This window comes from Ambystoma mexicanum, chromosome 8, assembly GCF_040938575.1.
Source record: "Ambystoma mexicanum isolate Mex_15411 chromosome 8, UKY_AmexF1_1, whole genome shotgun sequence".
NCBI lineage: Eukaryota > Metazoa > Chordata > Amphibia > Caudata > Ambystomatidae > Ambystoma > Ambystoma mexicanum.
This window is the reverse complement of record NC_090929.1, coordinates 737,512,362-737,535,066: the sequence shown is the minus strand read 5'-3', so window position 1 is coordinate 737,535,066 and position 22,705 is coordinate 737,512,362. Positions and strand designations below refer to the sequence as shown.

The 22,705-nt window shown below is 44.0% G+C and overlaps 1 protein-coding gene across 1 annotated transcript in view; it reads right to left on the bottom strand.

The window, feature by feature from the left end:
- LOC138472411 (uncharacterized) overlaps positions 1 to 22,705 on the bottom strand; it is a 227,877-nt gene that overhangs the window by 18,995 nt on the left and 186,177 nt on the right. Inside the window, exons 14-16 of the mRNA XM_069610557.1 lie at positions 9,314 to 9,352; positions 8,680 to 8,718; positions 3,794 to 3,831 (exon numbers count right to left, since the gene is read on the bottom strand). Coding sequence (XP_069466658.1) covers positions 3,810 to 3,831; positions 8,680 to 8,718; positions 9,314 to 9,352 — 100 coding nt within the window. The 3' untranslated portion in view covers positions 3,794 to 3,809. The remainder of the gene's footprint in view (positions 1 to 3,793; positions 3,832 to 8,679; positions 8,719 to 9,313; positions 9,353 to 22,705) is intronic.

Here is a 22,705-nt window from a genome sequence, read left to right as displayed (position 1 = left end):
CTATTTATTGGAATCCCAGTGTTGAACCAATCGATGTTGCCATACTGGAACTAACCCAAATGTTGGAGAGGGTTTCAGTATACTTCCCTAAGCATGAAATTTTAATTGGTGGAGATTTGAACTCATGTCTGGAGATAGAAGGCTCTAATCCCCGGATTTATCCGCCACAACTCTACCCCAACACGCTCTTGGTAGAGGCAAAATATGGATTGAATTTTTTGAATCATGGGGAATTTACCCTATTCCATTAGCGCCCCACAGTATTAAAGCCTCTTGGCATCGAGGACAACAGTCCTCCCTTATAGATTACATGTTAGCATCAGGGGCATGCGCTGGTCTGCTTGATCCCATTGTGATTTTGGATGTGGGACTGAGTGATCACCGCATGCTCCTTTCGAACCTTCATGTGCGGGTTGAACCGTATGATGTTATGGTGGTAACGACTTTGATTGAAAATGACAGGAACATGATAACTGTGAGATGGCATCCAAGTGCCTGCCGACAAATGGTGTTCTTAATAAATAGAGATCTGATGGTTTGTAATGAGATTAGCTCGCTCGGGGTTAGCGAGGATACAATTAATGAATTGAATGCTAGTATGATTCAAAAGCACCTGGAGTGCTTGTCTAGGGCCTGTATTGGTGCACAAACACCGAAAGGTGCACATAAATATAGTGCGGAGGTTGCGTTGCTGAAAACTCTCAAAAATCGAGAGCTGCGGTTGGCAAGAGCTGGTAATTTAAACACCTTAGCATATATTATTTTAAAAAAAATCCATTGTAGCACGCTTTAAGTCCAAAATGAAATTTTTGCGTCATGCAGCTCACACCCTCCTAAACCAACAGATGTTGGAACAACTTTGCAAAAGAAACATTAGAGAAGTGTGGGTTGCATTGAGAAATCCTTTGGGAAAGGTGGACGAGCGTATGACTGCGATTATAACGGGATCAATATGGCAACAATTTTTCACAGAAAGATACGCAATACCAGCTGCCCACAGAGGTTCGGAGTCGGGGAATCTGCATTTGAAGATGCCGTCTGAGTGTCCCTGGACTCTTAGTGATGTTATTTGGGCAATCACTCAATTGAAGTACTCCAAAGCTGCAGGGCCAGATGGCTTGCCTCCCTGTGTGTATAAGGATGACCCCCATTTTTGGGCTCGATACCTATTGCCCCGCTATCAAAGAATATACCATTCAAGCGTTATTCCAGATTCGTGGCCCTCCGCAATTGTGATCCCTATTCATAAAAAGGGAGCCTTGAACGATCCGGCCAATTTTAGGCCAATTGCCCTTATAGATACGGCGGCTAAAATATTTGCTCGACTGGTATTGTGGGAACTGGAGAAATATATAACATCCGAAGGTATTCTCTCCAAAGCACAGGTAGGCTTTCGGAAAGCTATGGGAACTCAGCTTAATGCACAAATTCTCAGACACTTACTGTCAGCTTCCCGTACCAAAGCTAATGGTCCAATCTATATGGCATCTTTAGATTTATCAGCGGCCTTTGACAGTGTACTGCGCACTCGACTTTGGCAGAAGATGCTGCCTTATGGAATTCCACCAAAGTTAGTTGGAATTATTGCAGCCCTACACCTGAAGACTTCTTACAGGGTCCGTATCAATCCCATGGGGCTACTGTCTGACAACATCTTGACAGAAATAGGTGTGAAACAGGGCTGCAATTTGGCTGCTGTACTGTTCAATCTCTATCTGGCGGACATTGAAAACATCTGGGAGGGAGCAAATGTCTTCCCTGTTAATCTTGGCAAACTACGTCTGAATTGGCTGGCGTTCGCTGACGATATCATATTGTTTGATAAGGTACCCTTTGGGTTGCAGAATAAATTAAATATTTTTAATGAATATTGTTTGCGCAATAATTTGACTATCAATTCATCTAAATCGCATATCATAAATTTCACAACAACTAAGAAACCTACAAGGTTTAAATATGTAATTAACCTTAAAATTATAGCGTGTATGAATGAGATCACCTATTTGGGTTATCATATTTCAAACAATATGTCCATCGCAAAATGGCGTGGTATTCTGTCAGCCAAGATGAATATCTTGACTGCGCAAATGAAAATAATCTTTATAAAATACTGTAGGTATTCTCTTATGCCTTTGCTATACTTTTACACCATGAAAGTAGAGTCAACCATTCTATATAATTTAGATGTCTGTTTGTTGGACATGGGCCCCACTTTGAACATTTTGCAGGGTAGTGCCTGGAAAAAAGTCCTGGGGTTGCCTGGCTATTTGCCAAACGCAATCCTGCTTCATGAATTGGGTTTATATCCCTTGGCGGAGAAATACACCTGGCGACTGGTTAATACATATTGCAAAATGCTTTCGCCGCCGCCAAACTCGCTCTATGAAGATTTTAGGGCAATGCTCCAAGCAGACCAGCCTGCATCCATTGTACAATTTCAAGGTCGCATGTCTAACATTTTGAGGTCATTGAACATGTCACATCAGGAGCTTATCAATTCCCCAGGAAAAGCGAAAACCAGGCATTATAGGAATGCCTGGGCTCGCAATGCTGACCTAATTATAGGCTATTCTTCATTTCACACATATGCTAAATTTAGACATGCCCTTGTCCCTCGTTTGTCCTATATCCTCTGATTTCCTGACAGGAATGCTAGACGGACCTATATGAGATTTCGTCTGGATTTGATCCACACGGGATCTCGTATTAAGAACTGGTCTGGGTTCAAGGTAGGGTGCTGTTGGGACTACTGTAGATTCTGTTCCAGCTGGAAACAGCCAGAAACACTTGAGCATCTGTTTATGTATTGTGATTATTTCGAGCAAAAAAGGCTCCTTTGTTTGGGTACATTTCTGGGGTCCAACTCATTGCTTGAACGGAATTTTACCTGGTTACGTTGCATGTGGGGCCAGTCTACCGCAATAATATTGGCAACAGTAAGACTTGTAAATGTGATTGAGAATGATTTGGAATGTCGAAATGGTGCACGCTTCCAGCAAAAAGGTCCCTCTTGTATAGTGGGTGTTTAATACCATCTGTAAACCACTACTGGGGCACAAAACAAGGTCAAGTTTATTATGAGGCCGATGAAAGGTTTCTTGCTAATTCATATTCTTGTAAAGGTGATTTCATGAAATGATGTTGAGATGAATAATCTGGCTTATTTCAGCAAAATGTATGTATAAAATTGTCTTTTTAGTATTTTTGGTATTCTGTATGATGAAATACGTTTTTAGAAGTATTAGTAATCAAGCAATGAAATGTAGATGTTTGGAATGTTTTAATTAGAGGAATGACAACGAAACGAATCTCTTTTTGTAAAGGTGTAAATTAAACTTGCTTTTTTTTACAACCAAAAACAAAATAAAAATAAAAAAAAATAAAAAACTAGGTCATTTCAGAGCACTTTCTGGTGGAAAATACCCAGCAATGTTACAATGCTGACTCTGGAATGTCTTTCATTTGAGCTTTTGGGAATTCGCATTATTGCAATGTTTTAAAATTAGGATGAAGCATACATCTTCACCCCAAGGGTTATTACGCCTGTTTAATTTCGCAATGAAGCTTCTTAAAGATATTTTAAGCTGCTCTACTTTGCTATGTACACTGCCAAAGGTTTTGTAATGTGATGACTTTGAATTTTCTTTTCTGATTTCTCGATAACTGGAAGGTTTTATTTGCTTATCTCGATTTGTGTAGAACAGTGTATTTCATTTCTCTAGTATTTGCACTTAATGCATACTGCTTTACTACTACTTGAAGGAATGGAAGTACAATAATTGCAGCTTCTTACCTTAGTAGTTCATTCTTCAGGCCAGGCATAGGAATCGCCTATAAAAGGAATGACACAACAACGTAAGGAGAAAAAGTGAACAGGACACCTTCTTTTTGCATGAGGCTTTTGTTCTAATTCTTTACAAATACATAACATAAAAGCAGTGGGACACAGAGATCAGACCACTATGTTTACTGTATCTTATGGGCCAGTACATCAGGCTGGCTGTTCATACAGACCCTTTTGGTGGAGAGTGCATTCTGTTAGATGAGGAGTCCTACATGGCTGGTCCTGTAATGGGAACGATCCTAAAGCTCATTGCATCCTTAGTAAATAGAAAGTCATGGATCCCTCTCCAGGGCCACATCACTCTTACGCTGCTGAGCAAAACTCCCAGTGCCGCACTATGATGTAACTGCTTTCATAAACTGCAATGATCAAAGTGAGCAGGAACGGTCAGGAGTGGTGTTCCACTAGTTTTATTTTTCTCTGTTTACCATTCCGCTACTTTTTACGACCATATTCACCATTCAATATAGAGAATTTGTCCATTCATTGCCCTCTGAGCTGTAATAGGAGACTTAGGGCCTGATTCACAGAGCATTTTCCAATGGTATTGCACCATTATAAAACACTTCTGTGAATTAGGGCCTTAGTCTTTAGTCACATGGACTATTGCAATGCATCGGCCGCATCACCTTGTCACGTGTTGCACTATGCTTCCAACTACCTGCTTCCCTGCCGAGACCACAGTTGACTGCTTTTTTTCGATACACTACTACCACTGAACCATCAGTTCTACCAATAAAGGTATTAAGACTGGAAAGACTCAATTGCCCCAGGATTCAGGACACTGGGACCTTCCTAGGAACCTTGTCTTCCATCGTGCCACCTAATCACACCATCACTTTGGAAACATTTCAGCAATGTTGATATGGCCATCGTGCAGCTTGTAGTGTGAAATCCCCAACAGCAGCAAGTGAAGACTTCCTGACATATAGCCTAGCACTATGGTGACAACTAGCGGCCCAATCACACCACGCATTGGTATGGCAAGGTGAGAGCTGGCACTGCTCAACTGTGACCATATCAGACCCCACACACAGCACAGTTCACTGAGGAGCCCTCCCACAGCTCCTCTGGGCCTGTACCACACGAGATACCATGAGGAGCTGTCACACGTCCTTCATTATTCATGCATTAAATGCACACACAGCGTGGTGCAGTGTGTGCATGCATAGCGCAATGCATAGCATAGTGCTTCTTTGAGACAGCCTCACATGGTCTAAGAGGCCAAGTGAACCTCATTTTGTTAGCAAATATTGTGAGTTTTCTTTGACATGACTAATTGCGACCAATCATTCTTCTAATCCTAGAAACTGTTTCCAGTCGTGTGTGTTCTGAGCCAAATGCGGTCTAGGTCAAAAGACCTTTTTTAAAAAAACGATTAAAAAAAAACGATTTAGAAAGGCAGTCTTTCTAAAGCGGAACTATCGCGCCCCTGAAGCACACGAGAGTGCACAGGGGCTGACAGGCGACCGAGATGGGCTGGGGAAGACTGGTTACAGGTAAGTGTGTGTTTGCATGCTTGTGTGTATAAAAGAGGACAGTGTTTGTGGTGGGTTGGGGGCTGCGGGAAGGAGTGTGTCTGCCTGTGTGTGTTTCTGAGTGTTTTGGTATGTAAAGGGGTGCTGTGGGAAAGGTGGCTGTGAGAATGAGATGAGGTTGGGCTGGTGGAGAGGTTGAAGGGGGTGTTCGGAAGTGAAACCCCGATTTCAAAGGGCGGAGAGAGAGAGAGAGAGGTATTCAAGTATTTAGAATATTAAAGGCCGGTCAAATCGAGCAAAAAAAATCGGTCCTTTTTTGGTGCGGCCTTTAATAATCGAGATAAAGACATAGAACCGCCAAATGCATCTATATGACTTTGGCTGCACCCAGGTGAGAGGCAAAACCATGCCTCATTGCATATGAAATGACACACAAGGCAGTGCATTGGCTCTGTGTAAAAAGTAGAAGCTAGTGTTACCATATATTAGTTAGAAAAAGAAAATGATGATTAGGGAGTATATCAAATAAACCCTGAAGCCGAATTGGTTAATTTTTGCAGCTTTTGTGTATTCTTATGGCTTGACTAAATGATTTGCAGGCGATAAAGCACCAGCCTAAACCTAATTGGGTGGGACGGAGCCTTGGTATGTCAGGGGAAGGGAAAGCTGCTGCGCTGCCACTCTCCTCAAACATCATTCATTCAGATGGCACCAACTACACAAAAAACCTCTCAGGTGTATTTCTTTTGTTGAGAAATCGCACTAAAGATGGCTGTATGTTTCTGCTGCTGTTTTGAATAACAAATATTTTCTTTGTGTTTATTCGGCAGAATGACAGTGGGTAATTATTTGATTAATAATTAATTTGATCGTGTTAAGAACAAATTGTCAATGAAAATTCATACCGTGTTTTTGTAAAATCAAAGAAAAGGAAAAAAAGTTAAATATTTATTTTTATGAGAATTTAATTTAATACTCAAATTAAGGAAAATGTGTAAACAAAAATTAAAAATATACAGACATTTTTAGAAGAAGAATGTTGTTCTTGCTTGCGGTACTTGCCAAAAAGGCTACCTCTAAAGCAGCATAAATAACAGTGCATCTGGTCATTTGGCAATCAGAGGCAATTTTAAAAGCTCTGTTACAATGGACACATCATAATATATTGGTGGAGGCAAGTGCCCCACCAGTAAATTGGGATGCATATCATTTTTGGGCATTTGTAGCTCAAATCTGGGAGATGTAGCGAAATGTGCATTCCTGCCTCACCACATCTCCACTAGCATTGAATTTTTAATGGGTGGAGTTGCTGGAATCCCTATGGAGTATACTTGTTGTTTCACCTGCAAAAATCAATCAATCACACAGAATCTAAGGGATTAATGGTAATCCTGTAACCATACACCTTCATGGCGGGGGACATGAACTAATGATTTTGGGAAGTGGCCCAGATATACCGTCCTTCCCAAAAATAATCAAAGTTGCATATAGAGTACTGCCAGCACCCAAGTGTTAGTGGTTGTGACCCTCTCCCTGCAAATTATGTATGATGTTTTTAACATGACCGCATTTGTGTCGCTAAAGTCTATGGGCCTCATTACGAGTCAGGCGGAATGGGTTTACGGGTGCCGCTAATGGATGCAGACCCGTTAAACCCATTATGCCTGAGTACGAGATCCCCTCGCGGGACCCGGTAAGGACGCCAGGTAAAACCAGGAAGCTAACAACGGGCCGGTCGTAATCGGCCCGTTGTTAGCTCCCTGCACCCTGCACCCAGGGGGGCTCGAATGGGAATGGGGAAGGTCCGGGCCCGGGTTCCCTGAAGGAGGAATTACCGGGCCCTCCAAACTCGGAATGGCTCGGTAATTCCCCATTCAGGGAACCCGGACCTGGTTTTGGAGGCAGCCAATAACGGCATGGGTAGCGCCAAAGCCGTAATGAGGCCCTATGTCTCTTTAAAGAAGAGAACGCAAGTTCTGTCTAAATCTCTTGTCAGATCAGGACTGCGTGGCTCTAAATTTTGTGCTTATTTTCTAGCAAAGAAAATCAAAGCTCAAATTCAGACATTTATCAGAGTTTGCAAATTAAGAAACATATGACAAAAGCAGTGTAAAAGTTAGCTTTTGAAAACATAAATGCACTACAAGTTTCAAAAAATATTTTGTGCATTGTTAAATAGTTTTTATTAAATAATTCTTTTCTAAATTTCTCTGCTTTTCAATGCATTTTCCTGACCAAAACCGCTGCAACATATGCCCAATCTTTCTAAGAGCTGAAAGTATACTATGCATTAGGAGGGCTCACCACAGCTTTACTCAGGCCGTGGAACATTTTAAAGACGAGTCACTTTGGGACACTGTACAATGAGCAATGTATTCTCTATTTTCAGAAGGTTTGCTTTTTTGCCGAGAGTTGATGATTACTTCAGCTTTTGTTGCTTGGATAATTTGCAGGTTATAAACCCAGGTCTCAACTATAGGCTTAATGCTTCATGTAAAGAGGAAGTCACGCCTGCTGCCTGCTCATGGATGGACATTGAACAAAAGAGGTCAATTACTGCTTATTTGAGGATGATGAGGCAGATGGGCAACAGCTGTCCTGTTACCCTCTTGTTTACACAAAACCACGTGCACATCGGCTCAGCATGCAAATGGCGCACCGAAGGACTGTGTCCCACACATAGATCAGAATTTAATTGTGTTGACTTAGAGGAGAAGGTTAGAAAAGGTGACAAATATCGATAGTCAGCCACCAATTTGTGGGAAGCATTTTATTAAATTAACTGAATTAGCTTCCACTGTCCAATGAATAGTTTGCCTGGTTGTAAGAGAATATTTGATTGGTACACATAGCAGCATGAACCCTGCACCAATCATTGTTTCTACATTTACTAAACATTTGAAAGATGTGACCACACATTTATTATCATTTTAGGGAAATCCAGGCCTCTTGTAACAGAGCTTGCTGGTGTCCTTGAATGTGCCATGGTGGCGTTCTGGGATTGGGCAGGCCTGTCTCTTACCCCAGTTGGCAGGAACATTTCGACCGACCGGAAGCTTCAACAGGTTGCATTCCTGTCTTCTTGCTGATAGAGCCAAGAACCCACACTTATGAAGTAGTGAGTGGTTTGCATGGAACGACCAATCCTACTGGTTGCAAGAAAGTGATATTTTCCCATATCTGTCCCTGCTCCTTCCTTGACCTGGTTTCAGAATCACACACAGACCGAACAGTGCACTGCAAAGCTGTGATTGCTAACCAGAACCTGTTTCATACCCACACACAGTACAGTGTCATTTCCTCAATCCCAAATTCACAGTTACATGAAATGCATGCCTGCCACATATTGTTCTGTACCTGATGCCCTTGGCTTGGTGTCTCCTTAAAATCTGGTCCCTGCAAAGAGAAGGATTGCACAAGAATATTTTACAATTCACACAATTTTCTGGCCTCCAGACACAGACATTTCAGAATCTCACGTGTAGAATTAGATCAGATCACCAGATATCTGATTCTATTTCACCCGCTATGACTGACTCCCAGAATGATAACTACAAAATTCTCCACCAGCCTTGCTATGGCCTCTCGAGCCTTCTTAAAATCACATAATGCATGTCTGCCACCATCCACACCAAAGGAAATACTGCAGCCGTGATTATCTTACAACCAGGTGCATTACTTGCAACCTCTCTCTTATGTTCTCTAGCCCCATCCAGTTCCCCATTCCCCCCCCGCCAAAACACGAGAAACATCACTAATGCCCAATTTAAAAACAACACAATCTCCTTTTGAGACCACCAAAATATATCTGTCACCATGGAGGATGCTAAAAGTGCATCACTAACAATGCCATGTACCCTTCCCATCCAACCACAAACAGCTTTACATTCCCGTACAGCACTGACTAGGTGTCCTTGAAAGCCCTACAACATGAGATAACAAAAATTCGAATTCCAGTCTGATGGCGGATGATGCAGAGAGTGGAACTCACCTAGTGGGCACTGCCTCCTCTTGCTCATTCTTGATGGAGCTAGAAGGCAAGAATCAATATGACAGATGTTAAAGAGTGTACAGAAACTGGAAAAATACCATTACATAACTAAGAAGCACCTGTCTGCATATCAGCGGCAATGAGATGCAGTGTCAATACTCACAGACACAAATACCCATAATGCTTTGCAGGAAAATTAGACATATATGGATGTGCACGGACAGTGATGTGAGGTTAAAGGTAAGGATATGTATGTTTAACTACAACATTGCTGATTTTACATTAAGAAGATTCCTAAATTATAGGCATTCCCTCCTTCTTAAAACGGGTGGCCCAGTCTCATCAATCTTTCCCAAAAAGTTACTGAGTGACTTGCTTTATCTTCTTTGAGAGAAAGAGCAAAGGGGGATTCTCCACTCAGGTGTATCCTATCTTATTCGTATCTAGGGAGTATGAACAGTCAATGTCGATTCACCATCTTCACAATTCTATCTAAATATGACGTAGGCTAATCGCCACAATTCTATCTAAATGTGATGCAGGCTAATCTCCACAATTTTATGTGTATGAGACACTTGATTTTCTTCACACTTCTATCTAGATGTTATGCATGATTATCTCCACAATTCTATCTAGATGTGACACATAATTATCGTCACAATTCTGTCTAAATGTGACGCAGGCTAATCTCCACAATGCTATGTATACGAGGCACACGATTATCTGCACACTTCCATCTAGATGTCATGTATGATTATCTTCAAAATTCTATCTGGATGTGACGCATGCTAGTCTTTAACAGTTCTATTTAAATATGACGTATGTTGATCCTTCACTCTAAATGCAGATCCGCTCAGAAAACGGGGTGGGGGTCCATATTAAACACAAGATAAACCCCACAGAATACCACAAACTAGGCAAAAAACGATTGCAAAAAGCACACAAATCCCTACATAAAAGCACCAGAAACAGGCCAAAAATGGATTGAAATCAAGTAAAACTACTCACTGAGTATCAACCCGCCCATAAGACTGCTCTTCAAGTGATTTTCTTGCAGGATGCTTTTAGATTAAAGTCAGGAAGGCAAGTGGAAATGGCTACTAGGAATAGAGGCAGAGTGACACCTGACTGTTCCAGCCGATTGCGAGGGGGAGGGTGGGGACTTTAAGAAAGCCAGAAATAAACAAAGGACTACACCCCAGAGACTGTACACTCTAGATACAGACCAGATCAGAAAACAGGGTGGGAGTCAACAAAAAACACAAGATAAACCTCACAGAATACCATAAACTAGCCAGACAACGATTGAAAAAAGCTCACAAATCCCTCCACAAAAGCACCTGAAACATGCCAAAAACTGATTGAAATCAAAGTAAAACTACTCACTGAGCATCAACCCGCCCCTAAGACTGCTCTTCAAGTGGTTTCCTTGCAGGATGCTTTTAGATTAGTCAGGAAGGCAAGTGGAAATGGCCGCCAGGAATAGAGACAGTGATATGATATGATATGATATGGCATTTGTAACGCGCCTATACACAAGTGTTTCAAGGCGCGACGAGGCGGGGAGGGGGGAACAAGGGGAGACAGACAATGATCCTACTAGGCCAGGTGTCATTCAGATCGCGCAAGTGCATGGGTAGGGGGGACGGGAAAAGTGCGAGGGGGAAAGGGAGAGGGGAAAGTGCAGTAAAGGGTTAGTAACAAACAAGATAAATAATAAGGGCCAGCTGGTGGCAAGTGCAAGATAAGTGCAGACAAGTGCTGGGAAGGGGGGCTGTAGGGATATAGAGACAGTCCCGCAGTGCAGGGGTTGCCAGGAAGGAAGTGCAGGGGAGAGTGGCTGGGCCAAGGACCGAGAATGGTGAGTGGCCCAGTTGCTGATTCAGTACAGTTACAGTGATTTAGCAGGGGAGAGGGGGAGAGAAAGCAGAAGCAAAGAGGAAGGTTTTGAGGTGCCTCCGGAACCAGAGATGGTTCTCCTCAAGTTTCAGGGAGGCAGGAAGGCTGTTCCAGAGGGAGGCCCCTGCTGCAGAGAGAGATCTCCCCCCAACTCGTTGCTTGGAGAAGCGGCTGACCCTGAGGGAGTTGGAGGCGGATGAGCGAAGTGCTCGAGAAGGAAGATATTTAGGAAGGGAGAGTTGAAGGTATTTTGGCCCCAGGCCCCAGAAGGCCTTGTGGACAATGCAGAGGGTTTTCAACTTAATCCTCGCAGCCACAGGGAGCCAGTGTAGCGATTTCAGTCCTGGAGAGATACGGTCCCTGGGCTTGAGGCCAAGGACAAGTCTCGCAGTCCTGTTCTGGATGAGTTGCAGAGGGCGGAGAGTAGAGGCAGGAAGATTTAGATAGAGGCTGTTACAGTAGTCCAGCTTCGAGAGAACCAGGGCTCTGGAGACAGTGAGCTTCTGGGGGAAGGAGAGAAAAGGAAGGATACCTCTGAGGAGGTGCAGCTGGTAGTGTGACTTCTTAGAAACGTCAGAAATGTGAGGAGAGAAGGAGAGTTTGGAGTCGAAGATGACCCCGAGGTTTTTTGCCTTGCAGGTAGGAGCAGGAAGAGGGCCAAGAGAGGCCGGCCAGAGAGCTGCAGGGAAGGAGGGAGTGGGTGTGCCGATGAGTAGAATCTCGGTCTTACTGGCATTAAGGCAGAGATCGTTGGCGGCACACCATTTCTGGATAGCAGAAAGACAGTCAGAGATGAGGGAAGGAGAAGAGGAGGCCGAGGGTAGCCTGAAAATGAGCTGGGTATCATCCGCATAGCACTGAAAGTTGGGGCAGAGAGCAGCGATGCGGTGGGCGAGAAGTGCCAGATACTGGTTGAACAGCCAGGGAGAGAGGTTAGAACCCTGGGGGACACCACAGGTAGAGAAAAAGATGTCAGACGGGAAAGGCCCCAGTTGGACCTGGGAGGGTCGATTTGAGAGGAAAGAGGTCAGCCAAGCCAGAGCCTGACCAGTGATACCCAGGTTATCACGGAGACGGTTGAGCAGGATAGTATGGTTGACAGTATCAAAGGCAGAAGAGAGATCAAGCAAAATGAGAACACAAGGAATGTTAGAGTCAAGGTTCGAGAGCAGGACCTCACGGATGTTCAGGAGAGCAGTTTCCGTGCTTCTGGCAGCTCTGAAACCAGACTGATGGTCATGAAGGCTGCCAACAGATTCGGCATGGAGATTAAGCTGGGAGATGGCAAGTTTCTCCAGGAGCTTGCCCAGGAAAGGAGTGATAGAGATAGGGCGATAGTTACCTGGGCAGGACGGGTCGGAAGAGGGTTTCTTAAGAAGGGGGTGCACAAGGGAGTGCTTGAGAGGGGATGGGAAGACTCCAGAGGTGAAGGAGTGATTGCAGAAGTCAGCAAGGGCAGGAGCCAAGGAGTCGATGTGGTCCTTAATAGTTTTGGAGGAGCAGGGGTGGACCTGTGTTGACGAGACTTTCATAGATCGGACTTGTCTCGAAGCCTCATCAGCAGAAAAAAGGGGAGAGGCAGAAAAGGAGAGAGGAGGGGTGGCTGCAGAAGGGTCAGTGAGACACAGGACTGTTCAAGCCGATTGCAAGGGGGATGGTGGGGACAGTAAGAAAGCCAGAAGCAAACAAAGGACAACACCCCAGAGACTGTATACTCTAGATGCAAACCAGCTCAGAAAACGGGGTGAGAGTCCAAAAAAAACACAATACAACAAACTAGACAGACAACAATTGCAAAAAGAACACAAATCCCTCCACAAAAGCAACTGAAACAGGACAAAAATTGATTTGAAATCAAAGTAAAACTACTCACGAGCATCACCCCGCCCCTAGGACTGCTCGTATGTGATTCACCATTTACTTTCATGTAATTGTAATGATTTTTACAGGAGAAAGGGAGATAGGGTGATACTCTGTTGTCTTTAAAGATGTTGCATTAACTTCTACAGAAGAAAGTATAAAATGGCAATTCTCGATTTGACTTGCTTTACATACTACTGATTTTTCATTGGGAAAGTGGTGAAAGCTTACCCTCCTTTGCCAAGCACAACATCATGTTTACTTCCTTGGAAGACAATATAAGCAGTCTTCATTGATTTGTAAAACAACCACTGTGCAAGAACATGAATAAAATGGATTCGTCTATGGTGTGTGGCATACACCAATCATGATTGTCAGAAATTAGTGTTATATAAACAAATGTTTGGAATTTGGTTGTAAAATGCGTACCCAAATAAAAATAAACACCTGCGCATCGTGAAAGGGTGCATTTTCAGCTGCTTTCATAAATGTTGGCAAGTGCTCCAGAGTGCCTGTGGAAGAGGCCTAGCCCCAGATATCCATGTTGATCTTTAAGGCTATTCTCTCCTTCATTTTCTACAAAATATTGAATTCACTGGGTGTTCAACCATCTATTAACTAATGTGGTACTATTATGCTGGGTTTTATGAAAATAAATATTATGAATTCTAAATCTTCTTAAGTACACTCGCGAAGCATGAAACATTTTTCAGATTCCTGGCTGTTGGCATAAAAAGAAAAATGCAACTGGAAAATAACCTGTTATTATTTTGTGAACATCATGTAGATAGAATCAAGGTTTACTATGTGAGAATATGCACATTGTGATGAATCTGATGATGTCATCACTCCTTTCCCAAAGGTAGCCTCTCCTCATGTGGGGGACTGCAACTGTTACCTGATCCTGACCCTGGGGGTGGCTATGTGAGAGAGGATCACATGAGGGGAGGCGACCCTCAGGGGGGGAGTGAGACTTTATACGATGAGACCTGGTATTTACCCAGTTGAAAAGAACAACATAGATCCAACATCCCTCTCTTCGAGATTCTGTGGTAATATCAGGACAAGATGTCTTTATTAAGATCATAACTCCCCAGTAATTCTACAAAACTACGTGATACATTGTAAAGTCAAACAAAAATCTTCATTCATAACCAACAATTAACTTGTCTCTAATCCCCAGTAAAGCCGTCCCAAAACATTGAGACGGGGAGGAGGGCGAGAGTAAGAGAGATCATAAAACCTGAGAATCCAACTACGCGGTCTAGTAGTTGGAATATTACAACTGATGCCAGGAAGTTTAAAAGCCAAGAAGGCGAAAGAGAATGAGAGGTACTTGGCAGGAGCATGTGGCACCTGTTAGATCCAGAGAAGACTCAAAGAAGGCTAGGCTGCAGAGAAGACCTGACAGATTGTGGGAAGCAAATGCAGGGCTACAGAAGCTTGGTGCACTCTGGGAAACACTGATTCCTGAGCACTGAATAACCAGCGGTCTGCCAGGGTGAAGTCAGAGACAGCGCGTGGCTGTCAGAGGACGCTGGAGACCAAATGGGAAGGCAAGCAGAAGCAAGGTGTTCTGCAAATCAACGGGAAGCAGCAGCAACAATCGGGCAGTGCGAGGAACGCTGATGTGACTACCTGAAACCGGGGAGCCCATTGGGAAGAGGTGGGAGTCCGGGTCGCTTCACAACGAATGTCGCAGATCCCGGTAAAGCCTTAAGAGACTATTTGAGTGGTGGTGAAGCCCTGTGAAGTAAAATAAACTAGCGAATTGCCAAGTAGAGGTTCGCTGACCCACTTGATGAGGAAAGCATGGAGAAGGTTGCTGCCTGACATTGTGTGAGTCTGGGGCCCACATCCAGATTAAGAAAGAGAAGAGTTTTGTTGTACAAAAGTTCTGGCAGTAGAGTAAAACAGGCATTTGCCAGTCTGAGACCCACAACCAAGTTGTATAAAGAGTTATGTGACAAATGTCCTGGCAAGAGAGAGTAGCAGGTGAAGAGCGGATCTGTGATATGCACCCATAAAGAATGTGGGTTGCATAAAAGTCCTGGAGAATATACCAGGCATTTGCGAGTCCGGGACCCGCATCCGCATTGTGTAACTTTGAAGAAGACAATCGCAAGGAAGATTAATGCCCTTAGGGTTTTGAATTGCAGTTGTGGGACTTTGAAAGAGAATCCAAAGGAAGATTCATGCCCTTAGAAATTTGGACTGCATTACATGTGGGAAGGACCTGGGGAAGGGAGTCATTTCCACGGGGGTGAATTGCAACACCAAGAGGAGAGGGTTATCCTCTTTTGTGCTACAAGGAACTTGGTTATTCTTTTGAAATACTGGGGAAGGGAGACATTCCCAGGAACTGTGAATACCATGTAAGTGGAATCCTTTTTGTTGGAGTTGTACCTTTTGCTGAACTTTAATATTTGTGCTATTTTGGAACCAAAGACATTGCCCTTAGCTCCTTATAGTTACTTTTAGAATGGGAGGGCAGGATAGGATTTCAGACCCAGGAAATGTTTGCTTTGGACATCTCGACACAGGACAGGCCCTTAGTTTTTAGTTGAGGTAGGGAAATACCTCCTAGATTAGGGACAATGAGGCATTTTCCAACCACTTTATTATTTAAGAAACGTTTCTGCCAAGCACAATGAGTCCTCTGTGTCCGTTTCTCATTCCTGGTTCCTCACAATATGGTTATTCAAATAATAATAATGGTGCTTATGTCTTTCCTCTGAAACCCCAAGGCATCTGGCTCATGACCTTATCTCCAAGAACTCACATGGCAAAGTTAGACTTTCAAACAACTGATAAGGTATCAGTTTTAAAAATACACAAAGTGGTTATCCACAGCCACATTTTGATCTAAGAAGAGTGAATAACTCCATCACAATGTAAACTAGGACATTAATAATCATATTTTCACAATTCACATGAAATATACTTTTAGAAAATGACGTATTTCCATAAAATGCATATTTTCACACATAAGCAACAACTATTGATATCAGTTTTTTTGTGGCTCATGGAACCCACAGTTAGTTCACTGTTACCGGCACATGTTTACAATTAAAATGATGATATTTAGAAGGACATAAGATGCATGAAAACAATGTTAGAGAAGAAAATTGATATTTAAGCACAAAAAGCAGTTCATGACTACCTCATGACTACCTCTGATATGGGAGGTGTTATCTTAATTTAAAAAGTCAAAACCTTTTGCAAGCACACAACTTAGACCATTCAACAGAGACAATCCATGCCAACTTGCCGACAGGGAGCTTAGGAATACCTATGGAAGAGGACAGTCCACCCTGAAAGTCAGGTGGGGACACACATCAGATACCCTGTAACCTTGATTCAATGTCTGGGAAAGGGAATTGCATAACCAGTGCCCATATTCCAAATCTCCACCCAGCAAATGAGAAAACAAGTGAACTAATGTCTCTTATGTACTTAAGTGTACACTTCCTTAGACAATGACTATTAAGGGGGCATTTACTTCTATGGAGTAAAGAAAAAAAACTAACTTCCAAGGTTTTGTGCAAAAGCAAATTCCTAACAGAATCTGTATAATGTGGCTGCACCTGATCTAATAGATAACAGTAGGTTTATGAGAGGTTGCACTGTAGGAAGTGTTTTTAATTGAAACATGCTCTTAATATTTTGAAAGTTGGGGATGTTAGTTAAGGGAATAGGGTTTTAGGAACAAGTGGTTCAAATTGGTTGCCTTTTTACTTGCCTTACTCAGAAATATTTATAATTTTGAATGCATCCTTTCACTTGTTCGTTCTTACCTAGAAACAAACACCATTTTGCTTAGCTAAGAAAATGTAATTTCCAAATACAATTTCCGGTTGCACTAAAAGTCATTTTAAACCCAATTTTAAAGTATCTGTATTTTCAAATGCATCATAGAAATCAATGTACAGTTGATTGTAAGATATCCCTGAAACCAGAAACCTTTGATGCCCATATGTGTTAAATGCTGACTTTCTCAAATTATATGATTACCTTAATTTGAATTTATTGAGGTGGTATTGTATCTTCTAGATTTTGGAATATGTGGTTTCATTAGAGATATAGCATTTCTCTTCCTTCCTGCTCATTTATTCTTAATGACATGTCAAGAGGGGCGCTGTAGAGCAGTCAACCACGATGGCTGCTTAGCTGTAAAGCTCAGCTCCATGACACGAATATCCATAAATATCCATAAGATATAAAAGCTAAAACCGAATGCAGCTGGTCGGTATTGCTTTTTTCAGCAAGCAGATCAGATTCACAACGTGCAGCTGCAATCCCAGAGACCCTGCTGTGTGTGGATCAGCTCAAGTGACTGCCTGAACAATGTGGGGGCTGACTAGCAGACGAGATGCTGCGAAGACTGCATTGTGACGAGGACAGTAGGACCCTGATGAGAATCGGTGCTGGACCCCTTGGGACAGAGGTGAGCAGTGACCAGGTGCACACACTTAGAGGCATGGGGCTCGGGATCTGTAAGAAGGGGCAGCAGTAGATGAGGCATTCATGAGTGGCAGGCTGCAGGAGCTATGACACCACTCAACACAACTTGTACCTCCACCTTCCTTTGTGAAAGAGAGAGTGCTTCATTCGGAAAGTGGAGAGTAGATGGGGGTGCTGCCACTGTGTACATGATCCCACAGCGCTGATGTCCCTGCCATCTTGACACATGCCCTCGGCGCTGAGGAACAACCTCGCTCACACCCGTTTGAGTGTAGAGGCAGGACCACCAGCAGTGCTGGGGGGTCAGTGGCCACCAACACAGTACCGTACGGTGTGAGGGCACTGGTTTAATGAATGGGCATACATGTATGAGTTGACACAAGGTGCTTCGGAGTGCACTCTCATGAGGCATCATAGCGTGTCTGGAGAGAAGTGATATAAAGGAGGGCTGTACCCAGAACAGTCATTGCTAGCTTGGGTGTGGCGAGGAGTGCACATTATGCTAGGCAGCATCTGCAGGATATTAAATTGCCCACAGGAGTCTGTGACTGGAGGCCCCCTGCAGCCAACAAGCCCAAAGTCATGACCAGAGAGGCTTTGGGAGGAAAAAAGCAGGCAGCATGGACACGTTTAGCAAATCCACCCCCCTTACGGATGGTTACATCAGGGAAAGGCTGTTCCGGAACAACAGTCTGTGGTTGCACCCTCAGAACTGCAGCAAATGCTAGACTCTATGAATAAAGGTTTTGCGTCTATGCATGAACAATTAAATGACACCACACTGAATGTCACCACCATTCAGGCGCAATTAGCCAAAGAAGTACAATAGATCAATAGACCTTGGAGGTAATTACGGTACTGCAATTTGTGGTACCGTAATTACCGCCTTCCCCATTCCCATTGAGCCCTATGGGGCAAAAATGGGAATGGGGAAGGGCCAATGGTGAATGGGGAATTACCGCCCCGCCAACCTTGGAATGGGGCGGTAATTCCACCATTCACCATGGCGGAATCCGGCATCAACCATGGCGCTAACAGCGCCATGGTTTAACGCCTGGGTCGTAATGAGGCCCATAGTGCACAAACTGCAGTCGGCTGTGAGTACCTTGGCAAAAGAACTGAAGTATGTCAAAACCAAATGTGAGGACCTGGAATTTAGGTCCCGGAGGAACAATGTGCAAATCGTGGGGGTCCCGGAGAATACCCTGGGCAACATTAGGCAAACGGTAGGAGCACTTCTCAAGCAATTGTTGGATGACCCAACTTTGTTCCTGTTCTTCGCAGTCGAGAGAGCGCATAGAGCACTAACTCAAAAATCAAAACCAGGGGACTTCCCGAGACCAATAATCGCCAAAAATGTAAGTTAGCAGGACGAAGATCTCCTGTTAAAACTGGCTTGAGACAAGAAGGAATTGCAATTGTAATCTCAAATGATCCAGCTCTTCCCAGATTTCTCCATAACGGTTCAGCAAGAGCGCCACCAATTACTGGGCGCTAATAAGTTACTCCTGGACCGCAACATCCAATATGCAATGTTGTACCTTGCTAGACTGTGCTTTCAATTCCAGGACAAACAATTTTTTTTCATGGTCCCAGAGGAAGCACTAAAGTTTATTGAAGCCAAAATCCCGATCTAGAGATCCAAAGCTGGGTCGAACGACCTGAGGCCAGAAATGGTAGAAGTGCAGATGATGGCTGGTTTGGAGAATGGGTAGATAGCCATAAGTAAAAGTACTAAACCAAGTAATATGTTGAGCTTGTCTACACAAAAAATGTTACAGTGAAGTGCCAAGAGCAGCGACGGTTAGCCCTGTTGTGTTTGAAACCCTGTTGTTCATGTTTAGGATTAGCCACGGTTCAGCAGCTAAACAGTTGTTGGATGGTAAGGGTTGGGGAGGATGTGTTAACACTGCGAGTTGGGGTGAGAGTGGATCTTAAGAGGAATGGTTGAGATTTACAGTTCATACAAGATTGGTGGCTTGTGCAAAACATCTATGCTTGTGTAAGACTTGGTGCATTCACACTACTACAGTATATAACTGGTTATGCAGGTAACAAGAGAGATTCTAAGTGATCCGACCGCGGCTGATTTTGCTGCGGCCGGAAAGTTTGCATGAGAAAGGTGCGAACTACCAAAAGTTTGCTCCTTTCTCATGCGAACATACTTACATACTACGGGGGCTTCAGTGGTTTCCCCCGCAAACCCCCGCACACTATACTAAAGTATAGTGAGCAGGGTGTTGCGGGGGAAACCCCTGCAGCCCCCGGTTTTTTGGGTTTTTTGGGGGGTTTTTTGCAGGGGTGCTGCAGGGGTGTCCCCCGCAACACCCTGCTCACTATGCCACACAGTATAGTGAGCGGGGTTTTGCGGGGTGGTAGCATTTTTCGGTCATTTTGTATGGTCGGACCTTTTTTTTCGGTCCGATCGTACAAAACCACAAGAGAGGGAATGACTCAGATTAAAATATTGAGCTGAAAAGTCAGGGGGCTGGTAAATTGTGTAAAGACCCAAAAGATTATTTCTCAAGGCCAACTGCGTAGGTGCTAAAATACTCTTCCTCCAGGAAACCCATATAGTGCAACCAGTGGCTCAGCGGGTAGCCCCGACTTGGGGAGGGCACCAGTATTACACTTCACATTCCACTAAGGCATGGGGCGTGATGATATTAATACACAAAGTGCTTCCATTTACCTATCACAAGACAATTGTGGATGATAAGGGGTGGTTTGTACTAGTTCATGGGCTCTTGTGCAAGACAGAGGCAGTGCTGCTCAATTGCTATGGCCCCAATATTGACGACCCAGATTTCTACACAGACATGCTTGACCTGCTGGCAGGGTTTCACACAGCCGCCCTCCTTTTGGGGGGAGACTTTAATATGTTAATGGACGTAGCCTTAGAAAGATCTACTACCGGCCCGCGCAATGTTACCAGTGCAGCACGTACGATCATAGTGGGGACAAGAGAGCTGAATATGGTCAATTTATGCCAAGTACGCCAACAGGAAGAACAAGGGTTTACTTATTATTCATCTGTGCACGGGATGAATTCCCACATCGACATGTGGTTCCTTTCTGAGTCCCTATTACAAGAAGTGGTTGACTGTATTATTTATTCAAGAACTCTTTCTGACCATTCCCCTGTGTAACTGGCACTAGGCTGGTCGGTGGAAGCACAGTCAAGGTACCAGTAGCGGTTTAAACGAGAGGCACTCCGGGACCTCGCTTTAGCCTGCAGGACAGCATTTAATTATTTTTCTCCCAAAATGTAGGCACTGTATCGTCTGCAGCAGTGCTATGGCGGGCATTTAAGGTATATGTTTGTGGGGTGGCTATGTCGACCGAGTTCGGGGTACTGAAGACAATCAGGTGTTAACTGAATTAAGTCGAGGCAAAGCTGAGGGACCTACAAGAGCTTTATGCTAGAGACCCCACCCCATCCGTGCTGACAGAGACTAAGCTCCTAATAGACAGCTTCTGTGATCTGGCACAAACGGAGGTTAGATTCCTAGCCAGTCTGGGGATGGCACGCAGACATGGTGACGCTGACAGACCTGGACGCTTACTAGCCTGGATGGTAAGACAGGAAACGGGTAGAAACCCAATCCCGCATATAGATTATAAGGCAGATGTATGAGTTTACACTGACAGAGACATAAATGAGGTATTCCACGCCTTCTACGCGTGGCTATATCAACTGAAAGGGGATGCTACCAAGGCTCAAATTAAGAAGTACCTAGATGCAATCCCAACCTTGCTGCTGTCTAGAGACGCATCAGAGGCCATAGAGGTTCTGCTGACAGAGGAAGAAATTAAGAGGGCGATTAGGGGGCTACCTAATAGCAAAGCACTGGGAACAGATGGGTTGGTAGCAGAATTTTATAATGAGCACTGTGACACGCTGGCCCCGTATCTACTTCAGATTTGGGAAGTGTGGCAGGTCAGTGGTTCCCTTCCAGAGCTGGTGCGGGAAGCAATGATAACTGTACTGTTGAAACCGGATAAGCCTCCTAGTGACTGCACGTCATCCCGGCCTCATTCATTGATCAATGTCAATGCCAACATTTTTGCAAAGGGGATAGCGAGCAGGCTACAGCCATTAATGCTGCATCTGATCCACAATGACCAGTCAGGTTTTATACTGGGCGGGGCCACTGCCTTGAATTTTAGAAGATTTTATAATGCACTTTCACTTGTCTCTCCAGATTCTAGTGCAGTAGCAATATCACTAGATACGCAAAAGGCATTTGACATGGCCATTCTTGTTTAAAGTGCTGGAGAATGCTGGGTTCGGTGCCACATTTACATTGTGGGTACGATTGCTATACAAGGCGCCAATAGCAAAGGTCAACACAAATGGGATATTATCTGAGGGCATAAGATTAGAACGTGGTACAAGACAGCGATGCCTGTTGTCCCCCCTTTTGTTTGCTCTGGTGGTCGAGCCTTTGGCTGACCTTGTGCGACAGTGACACGACAGATGCTGTCTGCGATTACGTGGCCCTCCAACTGTAATATCCTTATAAGCAGATGACATACTGTTGTATATCTGGGACCCCTCCAGGGACGCAGGGTTAGTTGTAGAAACTGTAGAAGACTTTGGGAAGTATTTGGGGCTCCACCTCAATAGAGATAAGTCAGAGATGTTTCTGCTAATGGACACTGCACTGCTGTTGACAGAGGGACACAGGCTAAGTATTGTGAAGGCCTCATTTAGATACCTAGGAATAGTCGTCCATGGATCGGCGGCAGAGACAATAGCATTGAATTATACTGCTTATATGACACAGTTTGAAGCCAAGCTAGCACATTGGGGGAGGATTTCAATGTCACTAATGGGTCGACTTTCGGTACTTAAAATGTTAGTACTCCCGGAACTACTATATATGTTTAATGATATCCCAATCTGGCAGGGAAGAGCATTTTTGAAGGAATTACAATCACTGTGAATGTCCTTTGTATGGGACAACCATGGGGCCCCTATGGGCTGGATAGACATGACTCGGCCATGGGAAGAGGGTGGTCCCAGAGCACCCCATTTTCTATTATATTTAGCGGCACAGGGACTCTATGCCACATTCTGGGAAGAATTGGAGAACCCTGCCCCACATGTCAGACTGGAGAAGAGTGCGGCAGGTGTAATGTCCCTCCGAACTATGATATATGGGA